At 35.7% G+C, this 24,992-nt stretch overlaps 1 protein-coding gene across 2 annotated transcripts; it reads left to right on the top strand.

Annotated features, from left to right (window-relative positions):
- Positions 1–25: 25 nt before the first annotated feature.
- Positions 26–24,940, top strand: LOC149488081 (oxysterol-binding protein-related protein 1). 2 transcript variants are annotated; one of them, XM_089696907.1, is made up of 10 exons: positions 26–544; positions 3,652–3,798; positions 18,845–19,065; positions 19,620–19,735; positions 20,209–20,351; positions 20,730–20,930; positions 21,299–21,494; positions 21,755–21,871; positions 22,064–22,278; positions 22,540–24,940. In XM_089696907.1, the coding sequence occupies exons 2-10, from the start codon at positions 3,764–3,766 to the stop codon at positions 22,646–22,648; spliced, it is 1,353 nt and encodes a 450-aa protein (XP_089553033.1). In that variant the 5' UTR covers positions 26–544; positions 3,652–3,763; the 3' UTR covers positions 22,649–24,940. The 2 variants fall into 2 exon arrangements, with proteins under 2 accessions (XP_089553033.1, XP_089553034.1); XM_089696908.1 differs by lacking the exon at positions 26–544 and having other exon boundaries at positions 3,565–3,798.
- Positions 24,941–24,992: the final 52 nt, after the last annotated feature.

Below are 24,992 nucleotides of genomic sequence, written 5' to 3'. Positions count from 1 at the left end.
CAGGTTTATAAATAAGAGATAGAGAAGCGACCGATTTGACCTTCCCGACCCCAGACAATATTAGCCGGTATAAACACCTTTGTAGCCGAAATCAATACTTCTATAACGATATCCAAAGCAAATAGCACCTACGAAGTATAGCAATCCTACTCAATGGAATAGCGCTATATCCATAACGATCCAAAGAGCTTTTATTTACGTAATCAAGCGGGATAAATAGGGGAAACGAGGTGGTGGAATGGTTAAGTAACTATATGAATTATTCGGCTAATGTATAGGAAACAGAGTGAATTCGATACGCGATCTAATGTCGGCCCACGTTGGGCGCCATTAAGCTGTGGGTGGCGTGAGGCGCCCGCCAGTCTCGGGGATATAGCCACTAGCCAGTTGCGCCGCAGCGCTCGGCCAGTGCACACGTGCTTTACGTTTTGGACTCTCATTTAAAAAAATATCGTGAGTTTAAATATTATGTAATTAGATCGGTTGGTAATCGTAATTCCAATCCAATTAACAGCGAGTGGTGATTTGATATTGCTGTAGGCAGGTATCGATTTCAAGTTTGAGGTTAAGGGTAGCCGGTAAATTAGGACGTAAGGGATGAAGCGATTTAATAACTCAATGAACAGAGATTATACGATTCATACATTTCATTTGATTTAATAACGTTGTTCACTTTATGAATAGATAGATCCTCTTCATAGTTTATTTTTAATGAAAGAGGTATATGGCCTACTTAATTATCAGGTCATATGGGTATAAAAAACGTTTAAATATAGACTTAACAGTTAACACCTGGGTAGAGATAGAGACAAGGATAGAGACCTTTAAGCATAGGCATAATATTCTATTTTATATTTTTCTCTATTGAAGATAGACAGAAAAATGTAATAAATAAAAAATATAAATAAATAATAAATATAACTGAAATACTATGTTTGTATGCACAATGATATATCTGCAACATTCCCATTGTACACAAAATTTGTGAGACACATCGGGGTCACTCGAAATGCCACGGCCATTCCCGCATTCTTAAACTTCGCTCATTTTTCACAGACGTGACTAAGGGTGCGTGCTATACATTCTACTTACCTACAGGGTAATATTTTCTCTTTTCTCTCATAATATGTAACTCTAATGTTCGAAAAGAGGCAATGAAATAGCTATTACAACAAAGTTTTCCACTAAAATTCTTAGAGCGATATTCAGAATTCAGAATCATATCGATATAAGTTTTCATATAGACCTCACCTCACCTTTAACAATAAGTAATAACTGCTTTATGCAATCGAAAAGAAATAAAATAGAGGTACTGCAGTATCGAATAAAATGGAAAAATCTTCACAAGGTCCTCCGAGGTTATTCCAAAGGTATGAATAAGTCTGGCACTATTCCAGCAAATGAGTCATATTTTGTTTTACACAGGGGAGGAAATGCGCTAACCGTACTTGGTGCAATCCTTTATGCTATCTTTACTCTACACAATTTAATTTAACACAAATAATAACACAACATAAAGAATTGCTGGATCTACATTGAATAATGATTAGCTAAGCTCAGTATTCTGCTTCCAGCTTTTGGAAGATCTCTGACTTAACAAAAATACAAGGATAGAATAGAGCTAAATATGTTATCTTTATTCAACTTCTCTATCTTATCTACGCGAAACTCAATGATTAATACCGTTTTTCTCTTGTCGTAGTCTTACCCTATCCCAAGTCCTTGGTCGATGTAATATGTAAACTGTGGTATAAAACCGGCCTATGTAATATAGACTCTGACTCACACAGGCAATATAATCTACAAGTGTGTAATATACACAGTGAGTTAAGAGTTTGTCTCACACAATATTTGTGATTACTTGTTTTGATAAAAAATAGAGCATTTCTCTACAGTTATCCCAATCAAATATTATTCATATTATTTACGATAACCTTGTAAAATATATTTCTAGAATACTAAAAAGGCACTTCAAATGTTATTTTAACATTCATAACTGATGAATGCTGTAAAAGTCTAATCTTGCTAGATGAAAAATACGCTCAAGTTGGACGTTGCTTTTAATTTATACAAGATGAATACATTTTGCTGAAGAAATGTTCAACTTTTTCTCATCTACATGTTCCATTCCATCTAGATCTAAAAATGTCACTGTATATATAAAATAATTAGTTAGTATTTTAAAGAATTTTCTGTTACTAAACTTGTCACGTCGTATAACAACTTGATTCTTCTTATTACAATGTTGGAAATGGGTCAAGACGCAAAAGAAATCTTAAATCCCTTAGGAGGCGCCCACGATGTTTCTTTTTTAATTTCTTTAGAGTTCAGATTATCTCAAGGCTTTTAATCTTTTAATGACTTTGGATTTAGTTTCAAAGGAGGTAAAATTGGTCTTAATCTAATCTGATGAACCTTTTTAACTTTGATTATTTAGGCAAATACAATTATTATTGTTGTTATTTAGGAAATTATGTAGAGAGCTTTGTATACATAGTTTCCATACCACAATCAAACTACCTACGATAAAAAGCAACATATTGTTACAAAAAATATCACTCCGAGATAGGTATTAGGTAGGTCCCTTACATAAGGAATATGAAAAAAATTTGTCGCATTTTCCCTCGAATACATTCAGCACTGAAGGACCCTACGCCTACGCCTTTCAGATGAAATACACGTATATATCAGGTAGTTATACAGTATGTACCCACCCTAAACGGGCCGTACCCTTGTGTCCCTGACCTACTTTGGTAATGTCAAACACATTTATCAAAGTGTCCTTTGTCTGTAGATTTTTGCAGGGTATTATGTCATTTGATAAAGGTAGAGAACTAGGGGTACGTTAGATAAGGGCTCTAACGCAAAACAATCTTGTTTGTGAACAATACTGCCTTATAAAGTAGAAAAAGTTGAGATATAACACAAGATATAAAATTCTAAGTAAAAAGTCGTATAAATCAGGTACAATACCTACACTACTACAATACCTACTAGGTATACCTACATCGATCAGCCATAATTGCAATTACTCTACAAAAAATTGATAACATGACGTTTTTAAAATCATAAAGAATGTTATTTTACAGGAAAATTAACGATAAACATTCGCGTTATTTACATTACCTACTGACTACTGTACTTTGATTAAATCTTATACATCTCTTATATATAAAAATGAATCGCAAAATGTGTTGGTAAGCGCATAACTCGAGAACGGCTGAACCGATTTCGATAATTCTTTTTTTATTATATTCCTGGAAGTACGAGGATGGTTCTTATGTAGAGAAAACGTAAACATGTACCACGGGCGAAGCCGGGGCGGACCGCTAGTATATGTATAAAAATGAATCGCAAAATGTGTTGGTAAGCGCATAACTCGAGAACGGCTGAACCGATTTCGATAATTCTTTTTTTATTATATTCCTTGAAGTACGAGGATGGTTTTTATGTAGAGAAAACGTAAATATGTACCACGGGCGAAGCCGGGGCGGACCGCTAGTTTTTCTATAAAATTCTCGCCGAATAACTCGTAGGCTCTGACGAATAATATTCGATATCTACTTTAGTTTAAAATCAGGTTACCAAATTATTTTAAACTTATTCAATGCAAATCAATCACCACTCGCTCATTTATTATTTACACCACAGTTCAAATTCTAGAATGGATATAAAATAAATGAAAAACAAAGGCACAGATTAAAAAACTTGAGTGGAGTGTTTGCGTGGACTGAATACAGTGGCTGGTGTCGGTGGTTGTAAGATGGAAGATAATGCTCACAGGCAGTACAAATATAGGTAAGTTATTATAAGCTCTAGTTAAAGACTACTTACTAAGTACATTGCCATCGTAAGAAGTGCAGTAGATAGAGACTCCTTACCGACTACGATAATCGTCTGAAATAGACGTAAATGGCCAATGATGATGATGAGTTAAAGATATTTTAATATACCTACTAGTTAGGATTTGTAGAGTAGGTAGGTTCATATGCATATTTGCATACATGTGTTCATAAAGGGACGGATATAGTAAAGTCTATATTATAATAATTAATATTAGAATATTACCTACGCAGCATGCAGAACTTAGTACCTACCAAGTACCTACATAAACTTCTCTCAACTCTTCCAGACCATGTATCCAAAAAAACTACACAGAAATAAAATCAATTCATCAAGCCTCAAGGTACATTTTCTCTAAAGAGTTAGCTATATATTTTGAAAATACTACAATTCTTTTGTATTTAATTTAGATTAACTAGAATTTACGATTACTGTATACAAACGTATACGAAATTGCCAATGGCAAATCAAATCATTTGATGTACGTATCGCCTTCATTCCAGAGTGTGGTGAAAATTTATCCTACTACTATCCTACGAGCGCAGCTCAAAAGCTCAATTTTAAACTTTAATCTCTGGGCAAGGATTATCTCCAATAGTGGACGTCCTTTGACTAAGTAGATAGATAAAGAGTCTACTTATAAACTCTAGAGAAGGGTGTTGACGCAATAAGCATTCACTTGTAGAACGTCGAATATTTGCCGTCTTAAATTTTATCGAAGAGCATTTCTTATATGCCACTTGACTTTTAACGTCTAATTTTTAAAACCTCCAAGAGACACCTCCGAGCTTCGAGATAAAAAAAATAGTGTACCTAACATTTAACCGAACAGAAGCGCAAACACCAGCGATGCGATGTTTCTTCTGTTCTTGTTCTTTTGCCTTCTTCGATTCTGTTTTTACCTTTATTACTTATTTAGGTTATTCATAAAGATAAACTTAGCACACGCAGCTCGTATGTCCAACAAAATAAATCAATAAACAAATAAAAATGTTGCACATGTTACCTATGTTACAGTCTAAAAACATTCTTACTAGGCAGGACAGAGCGACGAGGATTCGCATGAACGTTTACAAGGAAAAGCTTTTGGAAATTGAGCTGTAATCTGTATTCTATCATTCATAAAAAGAGTTATATTGCTTATAAATGTTTGTAAAAATACTATAGTTTGTAGGTACTAAACTAAGAAATCTCAAATCAATGAAGAAAACTCTACATTAATACAAAGTTTTAAAAATAAAAAAGAATTAGATATCAATGCATTTTTGGTTCTGTGTCTGTGCCAACGTTGAGTAAATAAAAGTAAATTCTCCAAAATTTGGCACCCAGTTTGAATCGTGGTGAAAAATTATTAGTTTAGCTTTAGCTACAATTCGAAGTATTTTATAGGTAGTACATTTTTATAGTAGGTCTATTGATTTTATATCACAGTTTTTCGAATCTTTAGGTATAGAGACAATGCAAATATTAAATAAGTTATATAATTACAAGGACTAACTTACATTTTTGTAACATTTATAAGTACCAAGTCTCATTTGCCTATCAGTTTATTGTAGTTAGTTTAATCAAGAGGTCATAAATTCACAATCAATATTGTCCCCTAAAATTAATCTCCACCTCCACCAAAACACAACAATAACCGATTCAGTTGTCCATAAGAAACATAAGCATCAAATTCCAATAATGGAGTGTCGGGAATCTTCGACATTTTAATTAACCATGTTCAATGTTCATCCCCTCGGCCTCAGTTAATCAAGTCTGCAAGTGACATAACAAGTTTATCCCACGCAATTTGCTCGCAAGATTGTTTACATCCCTGTTGTTAACTTTGTAAGCCCGTCTCATAATATTGCTCTAAGGAAATTCTTCTCTCGTTGAGGGAGACAATTTGCTGTGAAAATGCTTTTAGATGAGATTGTTATGTCTATGAATTATCCTAATTCTTTTCATCATAAGGTAAATTAAACAGTTTATGGTAATGTAAGGTAAACATAAGGTAAAAACAAATAAAAATGTAAGGCAAGGAATAAGGTAAGAGAAATATAGATTGGAAGAGATGGAAACATGCGCTGGTGAAAATTTAACCTTCCTATAACGAATCTCGATTGCGATATATTTTTAAGAAACCTGCATTGTTTATTATACCTACGAGAACTAAGAAATATTACCTATTAACTATTTAGATATAAGTACACTCCAAAATACATACGAGACGACGCTCTCTATCGCAAGCAGAAAGCTTTAACTAGGTACATTACTGACTTCGTTGTCGTTAATTAAACTGAGTTTCAGATAAAGTTATCCTTCCTGTTTGTACCCATGTTTATTTGTAATTATAACTTCCTAAAAGCCACTACACCAACTAGTTTACACTAAAAGCATAGTTTACTAAAAGTTTAGTAAAAGTAAAAAATATTACTAAAGCAGAGACGTTTCATGAGTGCGTCAGTTATACTATTTGTGAGTCCGGTCCCTATTTCTATGTCATTAGGTCCTATGTCATTAGGACTCCAACGTTGACATTTAATACAATAGCAACTGCTATGGCTATAAATCAATACGTCTGGCTTTGATTTACAGTATTCACATCGTATACCTACATGCAGCCTGCAGGCGTCGAAATTATTCATGTGCAGCATATGCCACTCGTACGTGCCTTGTTTTCGGACACAATTGAATTTCTGTTTTTACAAACCAATATGTAACGTTCATGCTGAACATTTAACGATACAAGTATTCTCTTGTTTAGAGTGAAATAGAGGATACATATTATTGTGTTTTATGTGAAAAGTTTTACTTTATTGTACCCTAAAATATTTGTGTTTATAATGTCTAAATTAGTAACTACTAGCTTACCGCCCGCGGCTTCGCCCGCTTTGTCTAAAACCTAATAAATTATATACTTAAACCTTCCTCTTGAATCACTCTATCTATTAAAAAAACCGCATCAAAATCCGTTGCGTAGTTTTAAAGATTTAAGCATACAAAGGGACATAGGGACAGAGAAAGCGACTTTGTTTTATACTATGTACCTAGTGATTATTTTGTCAATAGAGAATTGTAAGTGGTGATATAATTTAACGTTTAAGTTTGCTCAGCTTATATTATAACCTCCTGCGGGTAACATCTAATTTGTAGGCTTTCTTTCATAATTTTAATTAGTGTTTTTTCAGCCAGAATTTAAGGAAATCAGCATCGACTTAAAAGCAAATGCAAACAATAAGAAAACAAAAAAACATAAGTACGGTATTCAACGTCAAATGAAGGGTCTATTATTCAAAGTATACGGTCGAACAAAAGAAATAAAAACGCTTTATTCAGCAACGAAACCAATTACAATTACGGGAGTTGGAATTGAAAGGATTACTAAGTGAACGTAGTAGGTACTTAGATATGATTCTTTTAGATAGACCAGAATAAGTTTATGAAATAGAAAAAAGGTATTATTGTTTCAAGCTCTAATTCTAAATGGATTTTAGTATAGCGTAGTTTCTAGCCATTTCTAGTGGTCCTTGATTTGTAAGTAGGTAGAGGCTAGAGCAATAAACCATTGTCGAACTGTGAACTGAACTTGGCTACATTTTCTTCAATATAGCTAGTGCACTCACATTTGTTTTCTTAAGAAATAACTGAATTAATCTACACTAGGTACGTATTCAAATAAATAAAAAAATCTTTATTTGGAAGAAAAAACAAATCTTCACTACATAGTATAAAACAAAGTTGCTTTCCCTGTCCCTATGTCCCTATGTCCCTTTGTACGCTTAAATCTTTGAAACTACGCAACGGATTTTGATGCGGTTTTTTTTAATAGATAGAGTGATTCAAGAGGAAGGTTTATATGTATAATAACATCCATTAAATAGTGGAGAAGTACTGTTATTTTTGAGGTTTCTAATGTGATGTCGTAAAAAATTACATTTTATCCGCTTACATTGCAAACGCAGGCTGAACCCTACGAGTTTTATGAAAATAATGTACTAAGTATTATACACATTGAAAAGGTCTACAGAAAAGTCCGCGATGGTATATGTCTATCTCTTATGGATAACCCACAATAACTTTTTTTTGTCATTTACTTTTTACGACAAATAATGGCAAATTTTCGATGCGATTTTAACCAATACAGCATTAATCCTTAACCAATTAAATACATTGTATACATTGTTCATTTAATATAGATCTATATGGCCCTTTACACCGTATGATGTAAGTGAATATTTTCGAAATATTACAGATTTAAAAATTGCGGGACGTAGCGTTTGCGGCGGTACCGGCCGGCCGCCCGGCTATCTATTTTATACCTACCCGTACGAAGTCGGAGCGTGCGCTATGTTTATCATGTTTTCATGTTCACAGTTTTTCTGTAGTGTATTTAGTATCAGCATTGCACCCGTGCGAAGCCGGGGCGGGTCGCTAGCTATATATAAAAACTAGCTTTCCGCCCGCGGCTTAGCCCGCGTTTTCAGAGAAAAACCCGGTCACGTAGGATTTTCGGGACAAAACCTATCCTATGTCCTTTCTCGGGTATCAAAATATCTCTACCTATACCAAATTTCATGCAAATTGGTTCAGTAGTTCAGGCGTGATTGAGTAACAGACAGACAGACAGAGTTACTTTCGCATTTAAAATAAATATTCCTTGAAGTACGAGGATGGTTCTTATGTAGAGAAAACGTAAACATGTACCACGGGCGAAGCCGGGGCGGACCGCTAGTTTTACATAAACTTCAATTCCGATGGTATCACGAGTCTTCTAGGTGTGATGACCCATTTATTATTATATTTTAAATAAATAATTCCTTTATTCAACAAGACAGGATTATTAAAATATGGTGTATTTCACAATTTTAATTAATTTTGTGCATAATTACACCACAGATAAATGATAATATAGTATATGTCGGCGCAACGACGTTATACGACTACCCTCAAACTACTAAATAATTATAACTAGCTAAAATTTACTTTGATCTTTTTAAATAAGTGATTGATTAATGTAATGAAATAATTAAATTAACGAAATAATTAATGTTTGTTAATTAAAAATGATAAAAATTCATTGTAAAAATTCAAATGGCAACACTCAAACTAATTCTTGTGAGTCATGGCTTGCTTTAAATGCGAGCGCCCGACGGCACAGAGCACATTCACTCGCCGCCCGCCGGCCTTCGGAGCCAAAGAATATACTACTCTCTAACGTCGGAGCGTTCGGAGCTCTCTCTATAATTTCCACGTAGATTAAAAAGGCAGTAAAATACCTACGGGCGTTCTACTTCGAGTATGAGTGCCTGCCCTGATGATGGTGACGTCAGCATCACTGACGTCACTCTTTTTAAAAATAGCCTTTGGGACCTTCTTCCGTCATATATATTACCTATATAATACTATAGATTTCAGTTTTCACTAAACAATAATATCCCGGTAGATATTATGTTATCTAGCTACATTCACGTTGGAATAACGTTGGATCTGTTCGATTCGGAACGTATAGAGAAAGATAGCTCAATAATAATTATAATAACTGTATAGTGTATATGTAATATAAAATTCAGTTTAGTTCAGAGAAAATAATTAATAACCGTACGTATAGGAGAGAATAAATAGACGTGTAGGAGACACAAAGAAGTAATTTGATTCCAGGACGTTTAACGTCTATCTCCATTTTCTAAACAATTTAATATTCTCTTTCACAAGACCTCAAGAGTCGAGTCACAAGCGTTCACGTGTGTGGAACGAAGCAAACATTGCTCTTTCTGTTACAAAGAAAATTACTTTGCGGTTTATGGTTGAGCTCTAGGTATATTGCATCAATTTTCATCTCCTTTGTCAAGTACAATATCTTATTGTTATAAAAAATGAAGATGTTCCCACTCTATATCTTACCAATATATTTTATTATGTTAGCAGTTTAAATTCGGGGTCGTTTCTAAATTATTTATTACGATTTAAGATTTTTATAAAATCCACATCAAACTGCAATCAGTAATTATTTGTACATCTGTTTACGGAAATTATACAATTCTCGGATTTGTTATGATGGAAGCCCTGAGCGGGAACTCCGGGCGGCAGTATTGATCGCCGGGAGTGACCTTGAACGAAGCGCCCCGGCTAGGGCTCTACGCCGTACTTTCGCATCTCAGGTAGGGTTGTCAGTATTGGAAAATAAAATAAAATATTTATTTCACAGTGTTTTACCGAATTAAATTGTCGATTACATATTTTATAATAGTTACCTAGTTACTTCTTCATCTTGTCCCGAATTCGGAGTCCCAAATGTTGTGGTCGTAAAATAGAAGAGTCAAAACACAAAGCGTTTTTTATTACTAGACTACAAGCCCGCATAGGACAAAAATATGGGTCAAATGAACCACCAGGGGACATATCTAGATCGATAGCAGAGCAAAAAATAATAAGATTCATCACTATGCCGTCACTTGTAAGCTGTCCAACTGAGTGCAGATGAGAATTGAAAAGTACAGGTAGACTCGGTAAATTTTGGTCATATATTTTTGTACGGCATTCTTAACCATCGATAGATCCATTAAAAATAATAAGAAACCGCTCAGTGCCGTACAAAAATGGTGGTCCACCAAGTCGGAATTTTTATTTAATTTCCGAGAGTTACCGGGGGTAAATTTGGTCATTTGACCATGTACGGCATCTGTGTCATACTATTGCTATACTGCTTTTAATCCATTATTCCGCAACGCCGTACAAAAATCATGGGGACAAGGGGAAAAAATCGAGAGTTGTAATCCCCTCTCTTTCCCCACTCCAGGGGGTCATTAGCTCCAGCTTACAAGTGACGGCATAGTGATGAATCTTATTATTTTTTGCTCTGCTATCGTTCTAGATATGTCCCCTGGTGGTTCATTTGACCCATATTTTTGTCCTATGCGGGCTTGTAGTCTATACATCATAGTGCAGGTCCACACTGCGAGCCTAGCGCGGTTGCGACGGCGGGCGCGAATTATCAAACGTATGAAACGCGCCTTTGCGTCCACATTGAAATGACTATGGCGGAAGCCTAGTGCGACGGTAATGAGCGAGCCAGCGCGCGTAGTTTTCAAACTCTCCTATCCGCGCGTTCTGGCCACACTACGGGCCTAGTCAGCAAGCGACCCAATGCGCGGACGGCGGGGGTATCAAACCAGTTCGGTCTTGTCGCTCGACTTCTTATATTATATCCTTTATTGTTTTTCGTAAAATAGCGGTAAATACTTAATTGTTGAAGTGAAACTTCTTTATTTATAAGTGCGATTCAATCTAAAACACTTATATACACCACAGTAATTTTGTAGGGTATAATCTCAATTCTTCATATAAGATTCACCCGTTATTCCTCTGTTTTATTTATTTCGTGTACAACTTCTATAATGATCTCATCTCAAAATCGGACTGTCCAGTAAAAATAGCAAATCGTCCAAAGTTTGCAACACCCGAAAAACGTCGAACCGCTACTTGAGCTCGCGCGTCGGTGTGGCCACCGCGAGCGCCCGCTCGTCGCGCCCGCCTAGGCCGCCGCCACCGCGCATTCAGTGTGGACGCACACATAGTGTTCTTTACGAGCCTGATTCTCAAATTAAACTACAAGAATATTATTTTTTCTACCCTAATTGGTCCATATTTTACAATAGACGTTGAATTTTCGGCAATTACGGGAATAATGACGGGCCAGGTTTCCGTCGTGTTCTCTAATGCCGGGTCCAGACTGGTGAAACGTAACATGCAATGTAACATTCTGCCTTTCATTGCATGTTCGCTGCTGGTGTGGACGCATAGCGCGCTCATAACGCGCATTCACTACGAACATCCCGCGTTCGTCTGTTTCCGCCATTCTGCCGCGAACACGGCCCTTCGATACACGTTTTTTTCGTGCGCGTCAAACCGGTAGATCACACGAAGCATGGAGTCCGAAGACCACGTTCTTGCTATGACGATTATCAGTACTTCATTATTAATAATACATCAACTCATGAAAACACGCCGAAGACCCTTTCTTTTGCTCATTCCACGCAGTCTCGTCCTCCATGTTCGTTGCGTTCTCAAACGACCGTCCACATTGGCTGCTCCGCGCACACTACGCGCCCCTTTGTGTTCGTCGAAAAACCGACAAATTTCGGATCGCTCCGCGCGCGGCTTGTAATGCTCGTAGCATGCGCGTGTAATGCACAATTCGCGCGCGCAAGACGTCCAAACTATGAGAAATTGTTACAAAGTGTGTTACCTTTCATGATACATTGCAGCAATGTGGACGGTGAATTCTTTCATTGCATGTTACATTGCATGTTACGTTTCACCAGTCTGGACCCTGCATAACTAGCTCCTGAAAATGAAAGTAATTTAACATTCAAGTAGAGATAGGGCTCTTTCAATTTATGCGTTTCGTATCGGACCGCTGCCGCACGTTCTCCGTGCCGCTAGTTATAACCCGCTGCCGTGCCGTTGCAGTACGGTAGCAGTCCGTTACCAAACGCTTAAATTGAAAGCGTATCTGACTGCCGTGCGTTTGTATGCTAGTGCTGTTTTAAATTTATAGTTTGGTTTTTAAGTTGGTAACTCTGTTAGTCAATTTCAATTTCAACTGCCCGTCCGTATAATTACCACGACTGACTTATACATTATAACCTCAAAACGCGCGTATTTCTATACTTGAGTACCCGTAGAAATGTAAGATGATTGAATTAGATTAGACCAAAAAATTAATTTTTAGAGCACGAATATTCTCTGTTAAATGACAAATCATACCGATATATCGATATTTTGTAATAAAAATATCAATATCGATATTGATATATTTTCAAAAAACATCGATACGATATATATCGATACTTTATCGCATTTCCGACATCCCTATGGGACTTGCGACGTTGCCGTCCTGCTGTCGAGCGTTCGCGGTACGGACGCCGCGCTGTTGCCGCACCGTGCATTTTGTATGAAAACAAACGACCGGCCGTGCGCCGTACGACAAACGCACCGCTTCGGCACTGTAGCGGTCCGATACGAAACGCATAAATTGAAAGAGCCCATAAACTACGATAACATGGCGCGCCCCTCCAAATTACTGTTTCAATGTGTGTAGTGACATCCTTACGAAGGAGTTTGTATGTAGTTGTACGTATTCGTCTTTAGTACTTTACGTCCAGATTTGTTGGTCAACTAATCATAAGTTGTCGTTTTCATAGAATACGTCAATGCAGCGCCATTACTAATAATAATAGACCGGGAGATACTGACACAAAATTTCGAGTCATTTGTAACAGGATGGCGGTTCTACAGGGGTCTTAGTACGCAATGACAAAAAGAAAAACGATGGCGTGAACGCTGGTACCGGCGGCTTAGTCGCGTGGGCGTTAGTCGAACTAGTCGGAAAATAGCGAAAGTCAAACGATTTGTAACAGTATGGCACTTATTTTTCCTGTAAGTTTGAGGATCAACAAATATAAATACAAAATTTCAAAGATCTAAGTGTTGGAAATCCTCACTTATATAAATTAATAATAAATTAAGTTTTCAAGTATAACAGCACTTTTTCCCCCTACTAGAAGTATGGCAAATATAATAATGGTCACATTTTATCAAATACTCTCCAAAAATCCAAATGCAATACTGGTACAAAAAGTTTGGCGAAATAAAAATTTTTTGCAGATTTTCGGCGGTATGGCGACCATTTGGAATCGTCCGAAAAGTATGGCATGGCGATTTTCGTAAATGGCTGCACGACGATAGTTACCTGTGCAAAAGTTAGCCTGGTACAAATGGTTGAATGATTGTTTTATTTAAATCAACACATTCGCGTCGGTATGGCGGGCTGTAAGTCACACCGGAAAAGTATGGCATGACACTACCGCCTACTACTTTTTTATGGGCTATCGGTAAATTCTAAAATTTTTGTGTTACAAATCGTTTGACTTTCGCTATTTTTCCGACGAGTTCGACAAACGCCCACGCGACTAAGACACCGGTACCAGCGTTCACACCATCATTTTTCTTTTTGTCATTGCGTACTAAGACCCCTGTAGAACCGCCATCCTTGTTACAAATGACTCGAAATTTTGTGTCAGTATCTCCCGGTCTATAATGAGCGATTAGAGCGTGACTAGTCGAGCAACAAATCCTCGTTTTGACGGCCGTCTCATTACGCACACATGCGTTGTGAATCTTGGTGGTGCATTGTAAATACTTTCACAAATACTTTCAAACGTTTTGAATTTTAGAGGGGCGCGCCATGTTATCGTAGTTTATCTCTACTTATGTAGACGACTAATGATAAAACTTTCGGAAAGGTTTTTCGTCGGTTCGAGTCAAATCACTAAATAGTATAAAACAAAGTCGCTTTCTCTGTCCCTATGTCCCTTTGTACTGTAGAGAACTGTAGAGGGGTTGTTAACTCAAAGACATTTCTGATTGTAATGATTTTATTTGTACACAGTTCCCGTATTTATACAAAAAATCGACCAAAAACAAAACTAATCAGAATTCTAATTTTGAGATTGAAATTTAGAATGCGCTCTGATTAAGAAAAAGAATGCGCCGGCTTGTACACAATATGATAATATATATATACTCTATGCATGTCTCCCATAGTGTCCCCCCCTCAAGCGAAGCGAACATTTTTCTTGACTTCACTTTCTGTATTTCCAAATTGATCTGTTCACTGATTCTAGAGTTGTCCATGTTCATCATGTCCATTTGACGCTACTAATTGTTGCGCTTGGAGGTACTTTAATCTTTCAGCTGATCATTCTGTTTCTTCATCAACAGCCTCAGTTCATCGATTTCTTCTCTCGCCTCCCTATAACACTGCTTCAGAGCCCTAACATTGACCTCTTGTTCAAACGCCTGTTCCTTTGTCCCCATCATCATGTTTGTTTGTGTTGTCAAACCTTCGAACTTCATTTCTAGTTCCCTAAGCCTGTTATGCACTTCACGGTGTTGGCATCTCTCTTTTTCTAACTCGTCAGTCATGATGGCAAGGGAGCAGCAAGGAATGGGAAAACATAATGTTGTCGCTTCTGTGATGCTTTGACGGCGTTTCTCAAAAGCTTCAATTGCTGCAGTAGTCCATTCGATAGGCGTTTTGTCGTTCTTCTTTTTATTATGTAGATACTAGATACTTGTTTAATTCATTTTGTAGATGTGCTTGGTTCGGTAGGCAGTCTCTGTAAAAGTTGGTAGCAGCCTGGACTGGATGGAGACGGAGGCCAGCTCGCAGTGCTTTTCTTCATAGTGTAGTTAGTCTTTTTCTTCCATGTTTTCTATTTGCTCCGTCGGGGTCACCAATTGTAGAGAACTGTAGAGGGGTTGTTAACTCAAAGACATTTCTGATTGTAATGATTTTATTTGTACACAGTTCCCGTATTTATACAAAAAATCGACCAAAAACAAAACTAATCAGAATTCTAATTTTGAGATTGAAATTTAGAATGCGCTCTGATTAAGAAAAAGAATGCGCCGGCTTGTGCACAATATGATATATATATTATAACTAGCGGCCCGCCCCGGCTTCGTCCGTGGTACATATGAAAAATAGATGTTGGCCGATTCTCAGACTTACCCGATATGCGCAGAAAATTTCATGAGAATCGGTCCACCCGTTTCGGAGGAGTATGCAGACTAACATTGTGACACGAGAATTTTATATATAAGATATATACTCTATGCATGTCTCCCATAGTACGCTTAAATCTTTGAAACTACGCAACGGATTTTGATGCGGTTTTTTTTAATAGATAGAGTAATTCAAGAGGAAGGTTTATATGTATAATAACATCCATTAAATAGTGGAGAAGTACTGTTATTTTTGAGGTTTCTAATGTGATGTCGTAAATAATTATATTTTTTCCGCTTACATTGCAAACGCAGGCTACGCGTTTTATCAAAATAATGTACTAAGTATTGTACACATTGAAAAGGTCTACAGAAAAGTCCGCGATGGTACCTACCTATATGTCTATCTCTTATGGATAACCCACAATAACTTTTTTTGTCATTTACTTTATACGACAAAATATAATGGTTAATTTTCGAAGCGATTTCAACCAAAACAACATTAATACTTAACGAATTAAATACCTTGAATACATTGTTCATTTAATATATAAAAATGTATCGCAAAATGTGTTGGTAAGCGCATAACTCGAGAACGGCTGAACCGATTTCGATAATTCTTTTTTTATTATATTCCTTGAAGTACGAGGATGATTTTTAAGTAGAAAAAACGTAAATATGTACCACGGGCGAAGCCGGGGCGGACCGCTAGTTTAATATAGATCTATATAGCCCTTTAAACCGTATGATTAAAGTGAATATTTTCGAAGATATTACAGATTTAAAAATTGCGGGACGTAGCGTTTGCGGCGGTACCGGCCGGCCGCCATTGCACCCGTGCGAAGCCGGGGCGGGTGGCTAGTTTGTAATAAAAGTACAAAAGTATTATAGTTACAAAAACAGCAGGATTGTTTATTTTCTACAAAATGCTTTCTACCTATGGGCTATGGCGGCCTCTTTTTTCTCTCAGTTTGGCGTGTATGATAATCCCTTCAGTTATCTTCCTTCCAACTTCCACTACATTATATACAAATCTGACTAACTGTCAGATTTTTCAAAAATTATAAAGCTCAAAAGCAAACTCCCAAGCAAACTCCCAAGCTCTTCATGTCGTGTCTTTCCATTCAAAAATTATATCAGTATACAACAAAAATATTTCACTAGCGCGATTCAACTCGACTCAATTGCGTATAGCGACATCTATTTTCACTGAACTAAGTTACTTGTTCATATAGCATTTTTCTCTACGTTATTTAATTACCTATTATTGAGATGACCCTATGTCCCTTTGTACGCTTAAATCTTTGAAACTACGCAACGGATTTTGATGCGGTTTTTTTTAATAGATAGAGTGATTCAAGAGGAAGGTTTATATGTATAATAACATCCATCAAATAGTGGAGAAGTACTGTTATTTTTGAGGTTTCTAATGTGATGTCGTAAAAATTTACATTTTTTCCGCTTACATTGCAAACGCAGGCTGAACCCTACGAGTTTTATCAAAATAATGTACTAAGTATTATACACATTGAAAAGGTCTACAGAAAAGTCCGCGGTGGTATATTATGTCTATCTCTTATGGATAACCCACAATAACTTTTTTTTGACATTTACTTTTTACGACAAATAATGGCTAATTTTCGAAGCGATTTTAACCAATACAGCATTAATCCTTAACCAATTAAATACCTTGAATACATTGTTAATTTAATATAGATCTATATGGCCCTTTACACTGTATGATTTTAGTGAATATTTTCGAAGATATTACAGATTTAAAAATTGCGGGACGTAGCGTTTGCGGCGGTACCGGCCGGCCGCCCAGCTATATATTTTATACCCGTGTGAAGCCGGAGCGGGCCGCTATGTTTTTATATACAAAGTTCACAGCTTTTCTGTAATGTATTTAGTATCAGCATTGCACCCGTGAATTTTTACAGGCATGAATGAAATTCTTTGATGATAAAAGAGAAGGGAAATTTACGTATTACGTTAATAGTTTAAAGTTGAGGCTTCAAACATGCATTTTCATTTTGCTGTGAAATAAATTAGTGTATATTTATTACTGGTGAAATATAAAAGGTATTAGGTAATTTTTATAATGTATTTGTCTTCCTTTTTACATTAAAGTTCATGTAATTTTATATTGTAGTCGCATCTTCAATAACTTAAAAATATAAAATATCAATCGTTATCAATATTATATCTATATCTATACTAATAATTAAAAGAGGAAAGGTTTGTAATTATGTATGTATGTATGGTTTTCACGCATAAACTACTGGACCGATTTCAAAAATTCTTTCACCATTAGAAAGCTGCATCTTCACTGAGCAACATAGGCTAGGTTTTATCCAGGAAATCCCACGGGAACGCGGGCGAAGCCGCAGGCGGAAAGCTAGTCTTATATATAAAAATGAATCGCAAAATGTGTTGGTAAGCGCATAACTCGAGAACGGCTGAACCGATTTCGATAATTCTTTTTTTATTATATTCCTTGAAGTACGAGGATGGTTCTTATGTAGAGAAAACGTAAACATGTACCACGGGCGAAGCCGGGGCGGACCGCTAGTCTTATATATAAAAATGAATCGCAAAATGTGTTGGTAAGGGCATAACTCGAGAACGGCTGAACCGATTTCGATAATTCTTTTTTTATTATATTCCTTGAAGTACGAGGATGGTTTTTACGTAGAGAAAACGTAAATATGTACCACGGGCGAAGCCGGGGCGGACCGCTAGTTGCTTATAAAAGGTCACACTAAATTGAAGTCTTTGCATCACAATGTGATCAAATTCGGGATGCTGAGTTCGTTTTGGTCGCCTTTTGTATGTAACGAGTCCGTGAGAGAATTTTTTAGCCTTTATTTACAAAAGAATATAACATTTTATTTGTAAGAAAAATGAATGTAATTTCTTGGGTAAATTGAAAGGACTATAACACCACCTTTAAATTTTCTAAAGGAAAAAAAGGTCCTCGCAAATATATTATGGGCACCTACATTCAAGATATTTTCATAAAAATATCAAATGTTGGTCATTTTAGATGTGAGCACCCTTGTGTTTCAGATATAATTAGATGATAGAGAGATAATTAAATTCTTTATTGATGTGATAATAATAATTAAAAATTCACAACACAGTAAAGTTCTCGAAAGGGCCTCTGCGTGTTGGATCCGTGTCCCCACGTAAGCCTTCCAAAGGACCGGGTACCTTCCTTATGATGGTACCCGAGTATTATGGAATTAAAAATTCAAAGTAAAAGCAAATGACAATCATAATTCACTGTCTAATTTAAGAAAGAAGGAAGTTCTCTAAAACAGTGTTCCTTGTAGATATTATAGCTTCCTAAATTAAACCAAACAATTAACAGAACCAAATACCTAATATTACTTTAAATTACTAGAAATAGATTTTCTGATACATAATCTGGCCATACATTTTCCAGGACATCTCTTCCTGTGGCCCAATTCAGCCGCGGTGACTTTTCCCTGTGGTCAGTGTTGAAGAACTGCGTCGGCAAGGAACTGTCAAAGATCACGATGCCGGTGGTTTTCAATGAGCCGCTGTCGTTTCTGCAGCGAATGCTGGAGTATCTGGAGTACGCTCATCTGTTGAGGATGGCCTCAGAACAATCGGATCCGGTGGCCAGGATGGAATATATTGCTGGTAGGAAATCGAACACTTGAAAGGTTACAGCCAAGACATTGTAATGTTAATGTGAATGCTTTGCAACGGCTATCACTTGTGTCAGCGGTACAGACGGCTTTTATTCTTAGAAATAATATCTCATATTTCTTAATTATTTTCTCCGTTGAAGCTATTGTTATATCTCCATTATACCAAACGACAACAAGTATACAAAATTATATGAAAAATTGGTTGTCTGTAAAGTCGGTTTACTGACGAAAGTTGAACGTGACAACGTCCGATTGTGCTTCTTTGTCGCTCGTTCCGCGCTCTCGCTTGCACTTCAAGCCTTACATGGAACGCCTCAGAGCGAGGTAACGCCGCATGAGTCATGTTTTTTCGTGCGTGCAGCCGGCTCTATCGAATTATAAGACGTTGTCACGTCAAAAGTTCAATCAACTTTGAAGTTAAAATATTCCAATTAGCACACAATTACATCCAGTCTTCATACGATACATTCTAGACTCATCAGACCGATTCCCTCATTTAATTTTCAAGTCATAGCAGCAATTAACAATTCCGTATGTCACTAGCGTTCGCAGTAAGTGCGTTAGCGTCGAACTGGGAGCGTTTGGGGAAGCCGTTCAACCCCCTCCTTGGGGAGACGTACGAGCTGGAGCGGCCTGAGTTCAGAGCCGTGTGTGAACAGGTTGGTTCATAATTGGTTTATATTTAGGATTCTTGAATGTCTTATTACATAAATAAAACTAGCAGGATTGTTTTCAATGTGTTTACCTTTACTTGGCGAGTAATTAAATCATGGTAGATATATACGAAAGAAGGAATTATATTCCTTTATTGATCCTAAATTTTTATATATATTTTTGTATATATTTTTATAAGAATAATAAGCACACGTGTCTCATTTACCCTATGTATAATTTGGATTTTATTCTAATGTAAGCCTTAATCAGTAGAGCATGTTTTTCATTTTGTTCAAATATAAAACATTCTTTTTTATTGGATTGTAGATTGAAAAGTCGCCGTTTCTCATACCTATTACCTATCACATATTAGAAATTTGTAAATAAATGCTCATGCAATAAGCACTCATGAGATTATATAGTTTGTCCTATATTTATATTAAAAAGTTATATTTCGTATACCTACTACTATATTTAGGTATCACACCACCCACCAGTATCTGCGTTCCACGCAGACAGTCCCCACTTCGTGTTCCATGGTTCCGTACACCCAAAACTGAAGTTCTGCGGCAAGAGTGTCGAGATACAGCCCAAAGGTCACGTCACGGTTGAACTGCCCAGGTAATTTAACTGTAACCTAGTTTGGGATCGATCCAAATCGAAGGCAAATTGATATTTGAAATGCAGTGGAGTTGAAGAAGTTTTGCTATTGGATATTTTGGACTTATTCCTTACTTCTACTAAAAGTACCTATTGATCGAGGTTTTGCGTCACTTATGTTTAATTGCGTAATTCGGTAAAATCTAATTGTAATCTAAATTTAAATAATTATTGAAAATTGAAAAAGCTCTTCAATTTTCAATAATTCATGTTTTATAGGTTAAAGAAAACGTCTATCTCACAACATCAACCTTAACTTAAAAATATATACCTATATAAGATCTGTTCTAATTCAATTTGTGTATGCAGTAGAGACAATTCCTATATCCCTAACTATAGGTGGGGAGAAGCCTACACATGGAGCAACGTGAACTGCTGCGTCCACAACGTGATCGTCGGCAAGCTCTGGATCGAGCAGTATGGCGCTATGGAGGTCACCTGCCACGGCGGCGCTGGGCTCAAAGCGAACCTTTGCTTCAAACCCGCTGGTTTCAATAATAGGGATCTGCATCGGGTTGATGGGTTTATTACAGATCCGAGGTAAGTGTTTGCTTGTAAAATAAAGTGATAATTTTGAAGGTAGATTTTTTTAATTGAATAAAAGGTATCTAGAAAAGTACTATAATTCAAGGCAATTAATTAAGGATTAAACCACTAACCTGAGTTAATATTATAGAAACATTGGCAGGTTTAATAATTTAATTAACAATAAAATACTAAATAACAACCTCATTTTCCTTTGCCAAAAGCTTTTATAATTTGTTTTCGGGCACGCTTTGGAAAATTTCTGACTGATAGAGCCTTTTTACGTAGGTACTAACTTAATTATTTCCGTAATTGCCATGGTTTAGGGAATGGTTCGTGGAATTTCAATGGAATTGAACTATCTTCTCTATAATAAATTTCAGCAAAAAGCGCCTCCGTTTCCTGTATGGCAAATGGACGCAATACATAAAATGCTGCACGGCCTCCGCATACGAACAGTGGGCGAAAGACCGTGGAGATGAGGCGACGGGACAGACGCCGGCGCATACGCCCAAGAAGGTGCTGGCTAAGTTGAACAGCTTTAAGGTGGGCGCACTAAGGTCCATGTCGATACAAGATGTGAGTATTGGTTTTTCAGACTAGCAAATTACTAGACTGAGACATATTCAAAACTCTTAGTATAAGGAAGAATCTCTGTTTTTTAATTTTTAATGATTGTAAATTTTAAATGCTCTCTGCCTATAAGTATTGGTCCGACTATTTAAGATTTTGCCCAAATTTACATCTTTAAGGTTTTTTATCTTCATCATTTTCCGATTATTTTGCTCCTATTGCTTATTGACGAAATTTATATTTCATTTCATATTACGGTTATCTAGGCTGAAGAAGCGGAGACATCAGATGAGGTCCCAAAACCAGATGACTCCTTCAACATTGACATTCCCGGCTCCGTGACTCTTTGGGAAGCTCGTCCTAGACCCAGCACAAGCGCACAGGTACGTTGAATATATCTTGTTATAGTTATCATTAACTTTAACCTTTAGGGCTTTGGAAAATTTCATTTGCATCTGATTTATCGATACTTTTATCAGAAATGGACTTCAACAGTCGTTGTCTACCTCTACGTTGTATCTATATAGTACAACGTATATACAAATTCTTCAACCTAACCCAACCTAATCTTCCAGTACTACCAATTCACGGAATTCGCGATGTCCCTCAACGAGCTAGAACGCGACATGAAGGGCCAGCTCTGTCCCACGGACAGTCGGCTGCGGCCCGACATCCGCCTGCTCGAGCAGGGAGATATAGACGCAGCGGCCGTAGAGAAGACACGGCTAGAGGAGAAGCAGCGAGCAGCTAGGAAGATGCTTAAGAAGTCGCCGGATGGATGGCAACCGAGGTAGGTTACAAAACTAAATAGTTATGAAGTTGGGAGGGAGTATGACTCATGATTTTTTTTTCTTTAATTGCTATGTGGCCAAGGATGGTCTCGGTCTGGTAGGACAAAGAGGGCTGATCACCTATTTGTCTCTAAAGAAAAAATCGATTAGTGAAACAGATGTATAATACATCTGCCCCTTACCCCACTAGGGGACATGGGACTTCACTTATTTACACTTTGTAAGAGCTACCAATTAAAAGTGTTTTATGTAATTTACAGGTGGTTCAGTCAAGGCACAAATCCGTACACGAAGCAGGAAGACTGGCTGTACAATGGTGGTTATTGGGACAGAAATTACGAGCATCTGAAGGATATCGATATATTTTAATTGATTTCAGGCAATAGCTTAAAATATTTAAATTATTTCCAGAAGAAAATACAGCTTATTCTAAAAAGCTGCTTGGAGCTAATCAAAATTAAACTTAATTAAGGATTAATTTATTCATTAAATTTATACTATTTTTTTATCTTGCTATACTGATTTATTTTTCACTGTTTCAAACATGTAACAAAGTATATATTTTTCTATTCTTTCTCTTCATAAGCCTATTATTCTCTTCCTGTTATTTTTTTTCTTGTCAATAGAACTACACTAAGAATCTTTCTTCTACTAAGCTTCCTCTCCTAAACAAATAGTTGTGTTATTTTATGTTTATATTAGATTATTAAATAAAAATGAAATGCTCAAAATTAAAACAAAATATTGAAATTCCCTTTTTATATGAAAAAAATATTTTTAAAGAAATTAATTAGCTGACTCACATAATATAGACTTGAAATAGAGCTAAAGCTACCTTAGTTTTATGTATTTTAAACAAATCTTTTTAAAGTATTAAATAAATAGAGTGTAAGACAAACTCAAAATATAATTCATTGCATTTAACGCATTTTATTAATTGTATACTAACGCACAAATTTATATTAAATACAATATAATTATTATTACCAGTAAAATTGATAAATAAGTTTTTAGTTTTTTTTTGTTACTTTAAATTTTCGTTTTATTTTGAATAAAAATAGCATTTATTCTTAATTGTAAAAATATCATTGATAGCGTATCTGGTATTATCAATATTGTAATAATATAAAAAAGTTGTTATAACAATTTAATGTGTATAGATTATCTGTATACGCTTAAAATAAAAAAAAATATATTATCTGTTTGTAGCGGGGCCATTTTATGCAGTGCCAATGCGCGAGTAGAAAAATTATATTGTGTACATTGGTGTGTAGAAAAATTATACGTAGTGATTAATAAAAAAAACTTTGTATTGCTAGAAATATATGTTAGAGCACGAAATAAAAAAGTTATTACAATAAAACCGAATTTTCATACAATAATGCACTTTATGAATATTCACTTCTCTAAGGAACTAATACGCAGTAGAAAATTCACTTCACTAATACGCAGTAGAAATGTGTTCCTTTTTGTATTGAATATCATAAAAAGCCTTGGTCTGGTATGGCATGGAAGTACTGTCATCATATATTTTTAGAAAATTCTAACAGGCAAACAAAAAATAAGAAAATTAAATACATAAGTACAAAGAACACTGCAAACATGTTACCAAATCTGAGTCAATTATTGTAAATATTATATGGAATTAGACTCTGTTTTTTTTTAATTACAAAACGTGAAATCGGATGTTCTGCACGAAAAATGTAGTGCAGTTGACTCTTGTCATAGCTAATCTACTTTATTATTGGATATGAAAAAATATATATGCAGAAAAAATTTTTTTTTTAAATAACAGGCATAATACTTTAAGTAAATAATAAAAGGCATAATATTATATAAAATATGTATAATATACATTTAAAGCATAGCTTTTAGAGCATCATTGAAAGTTAAGTAAATTAATATCAATAATTATTTTAAATAACTAATAATATGTTGTAGTGAAAAATATAAGCGTATAATAAGGGCACTGCAGGATTGTCTACTAAATTAATTCTATAAGACTTAGTTTTATTGTATCTTTTATTTTACATATTGATTATAAAACCTAAGTTATATATTTTTATTGTTTGTAAATACCTATAATTTGTATATAAGCTAATAATTATGATCTCCAAAAATTAGTAGCTATATTTTTACAATAATGTGTAGCAAATGTTTAATGTGTGTCTATATGAATCATAGATTATAATATAGAGCTATGTAATATGTTGTCTGTGAATAATGAGGTGTCTACACGATATAAAATTCCAACTAGTGAGATTTGTGAAGTCTAGTCTTTATTTAAGTATTTGTTAAAGTTAGAACTTAGACTCGTACCGTGGTAGAGGAGTCAAACTTGGTGTGTAGTAAGACTGTTAGAAAAATTATTATCTTCCTCAAATAAATCTAAAGTACTACGGAAAATGTAATGAAATGTGTATTCAATCGCCAAATATCGCATATTATGTATATGTAAACAGTGGTATAAAATTTATTCCAATGAAATAAGTTTTTTGCATTTGGTATTAGGACGGCTCATATTATCGGGCTATTTTGTTTAGTTATGTTTTGAAACCCCCAAGTTGAAACTATCTGCCAAGTAACTGCTAGGTACTTATATCAGACCCGCGGGTCTCAATGTAAACGTTTATTGATTAAATAGCGAATTATATCATGCAACTGTTGTTTTATTTTACAAATCTTTCGGGTATAATTTGTTGTCAGAAATAAT

Source organism: Colias philodice, chromosome 6 (assembly GCF_061535455.1).
Source record: "Colias philodice isolate Cphi_HAF_F1 chromosome 6, ilColPhil1 Martin Lab GWU primary, whole genome shotgun sequence".
NCBI lineage: Eukaryota > Metazoa > Arthropoda > Insecta > Lepidoptera > Pieridae > Colias > Colias philodice.
The sequence above is the reverse complement of the archived record's forward strand: the minus strand, read 5'-3'. Positions and strand labels throughout refer to the sequence as shown.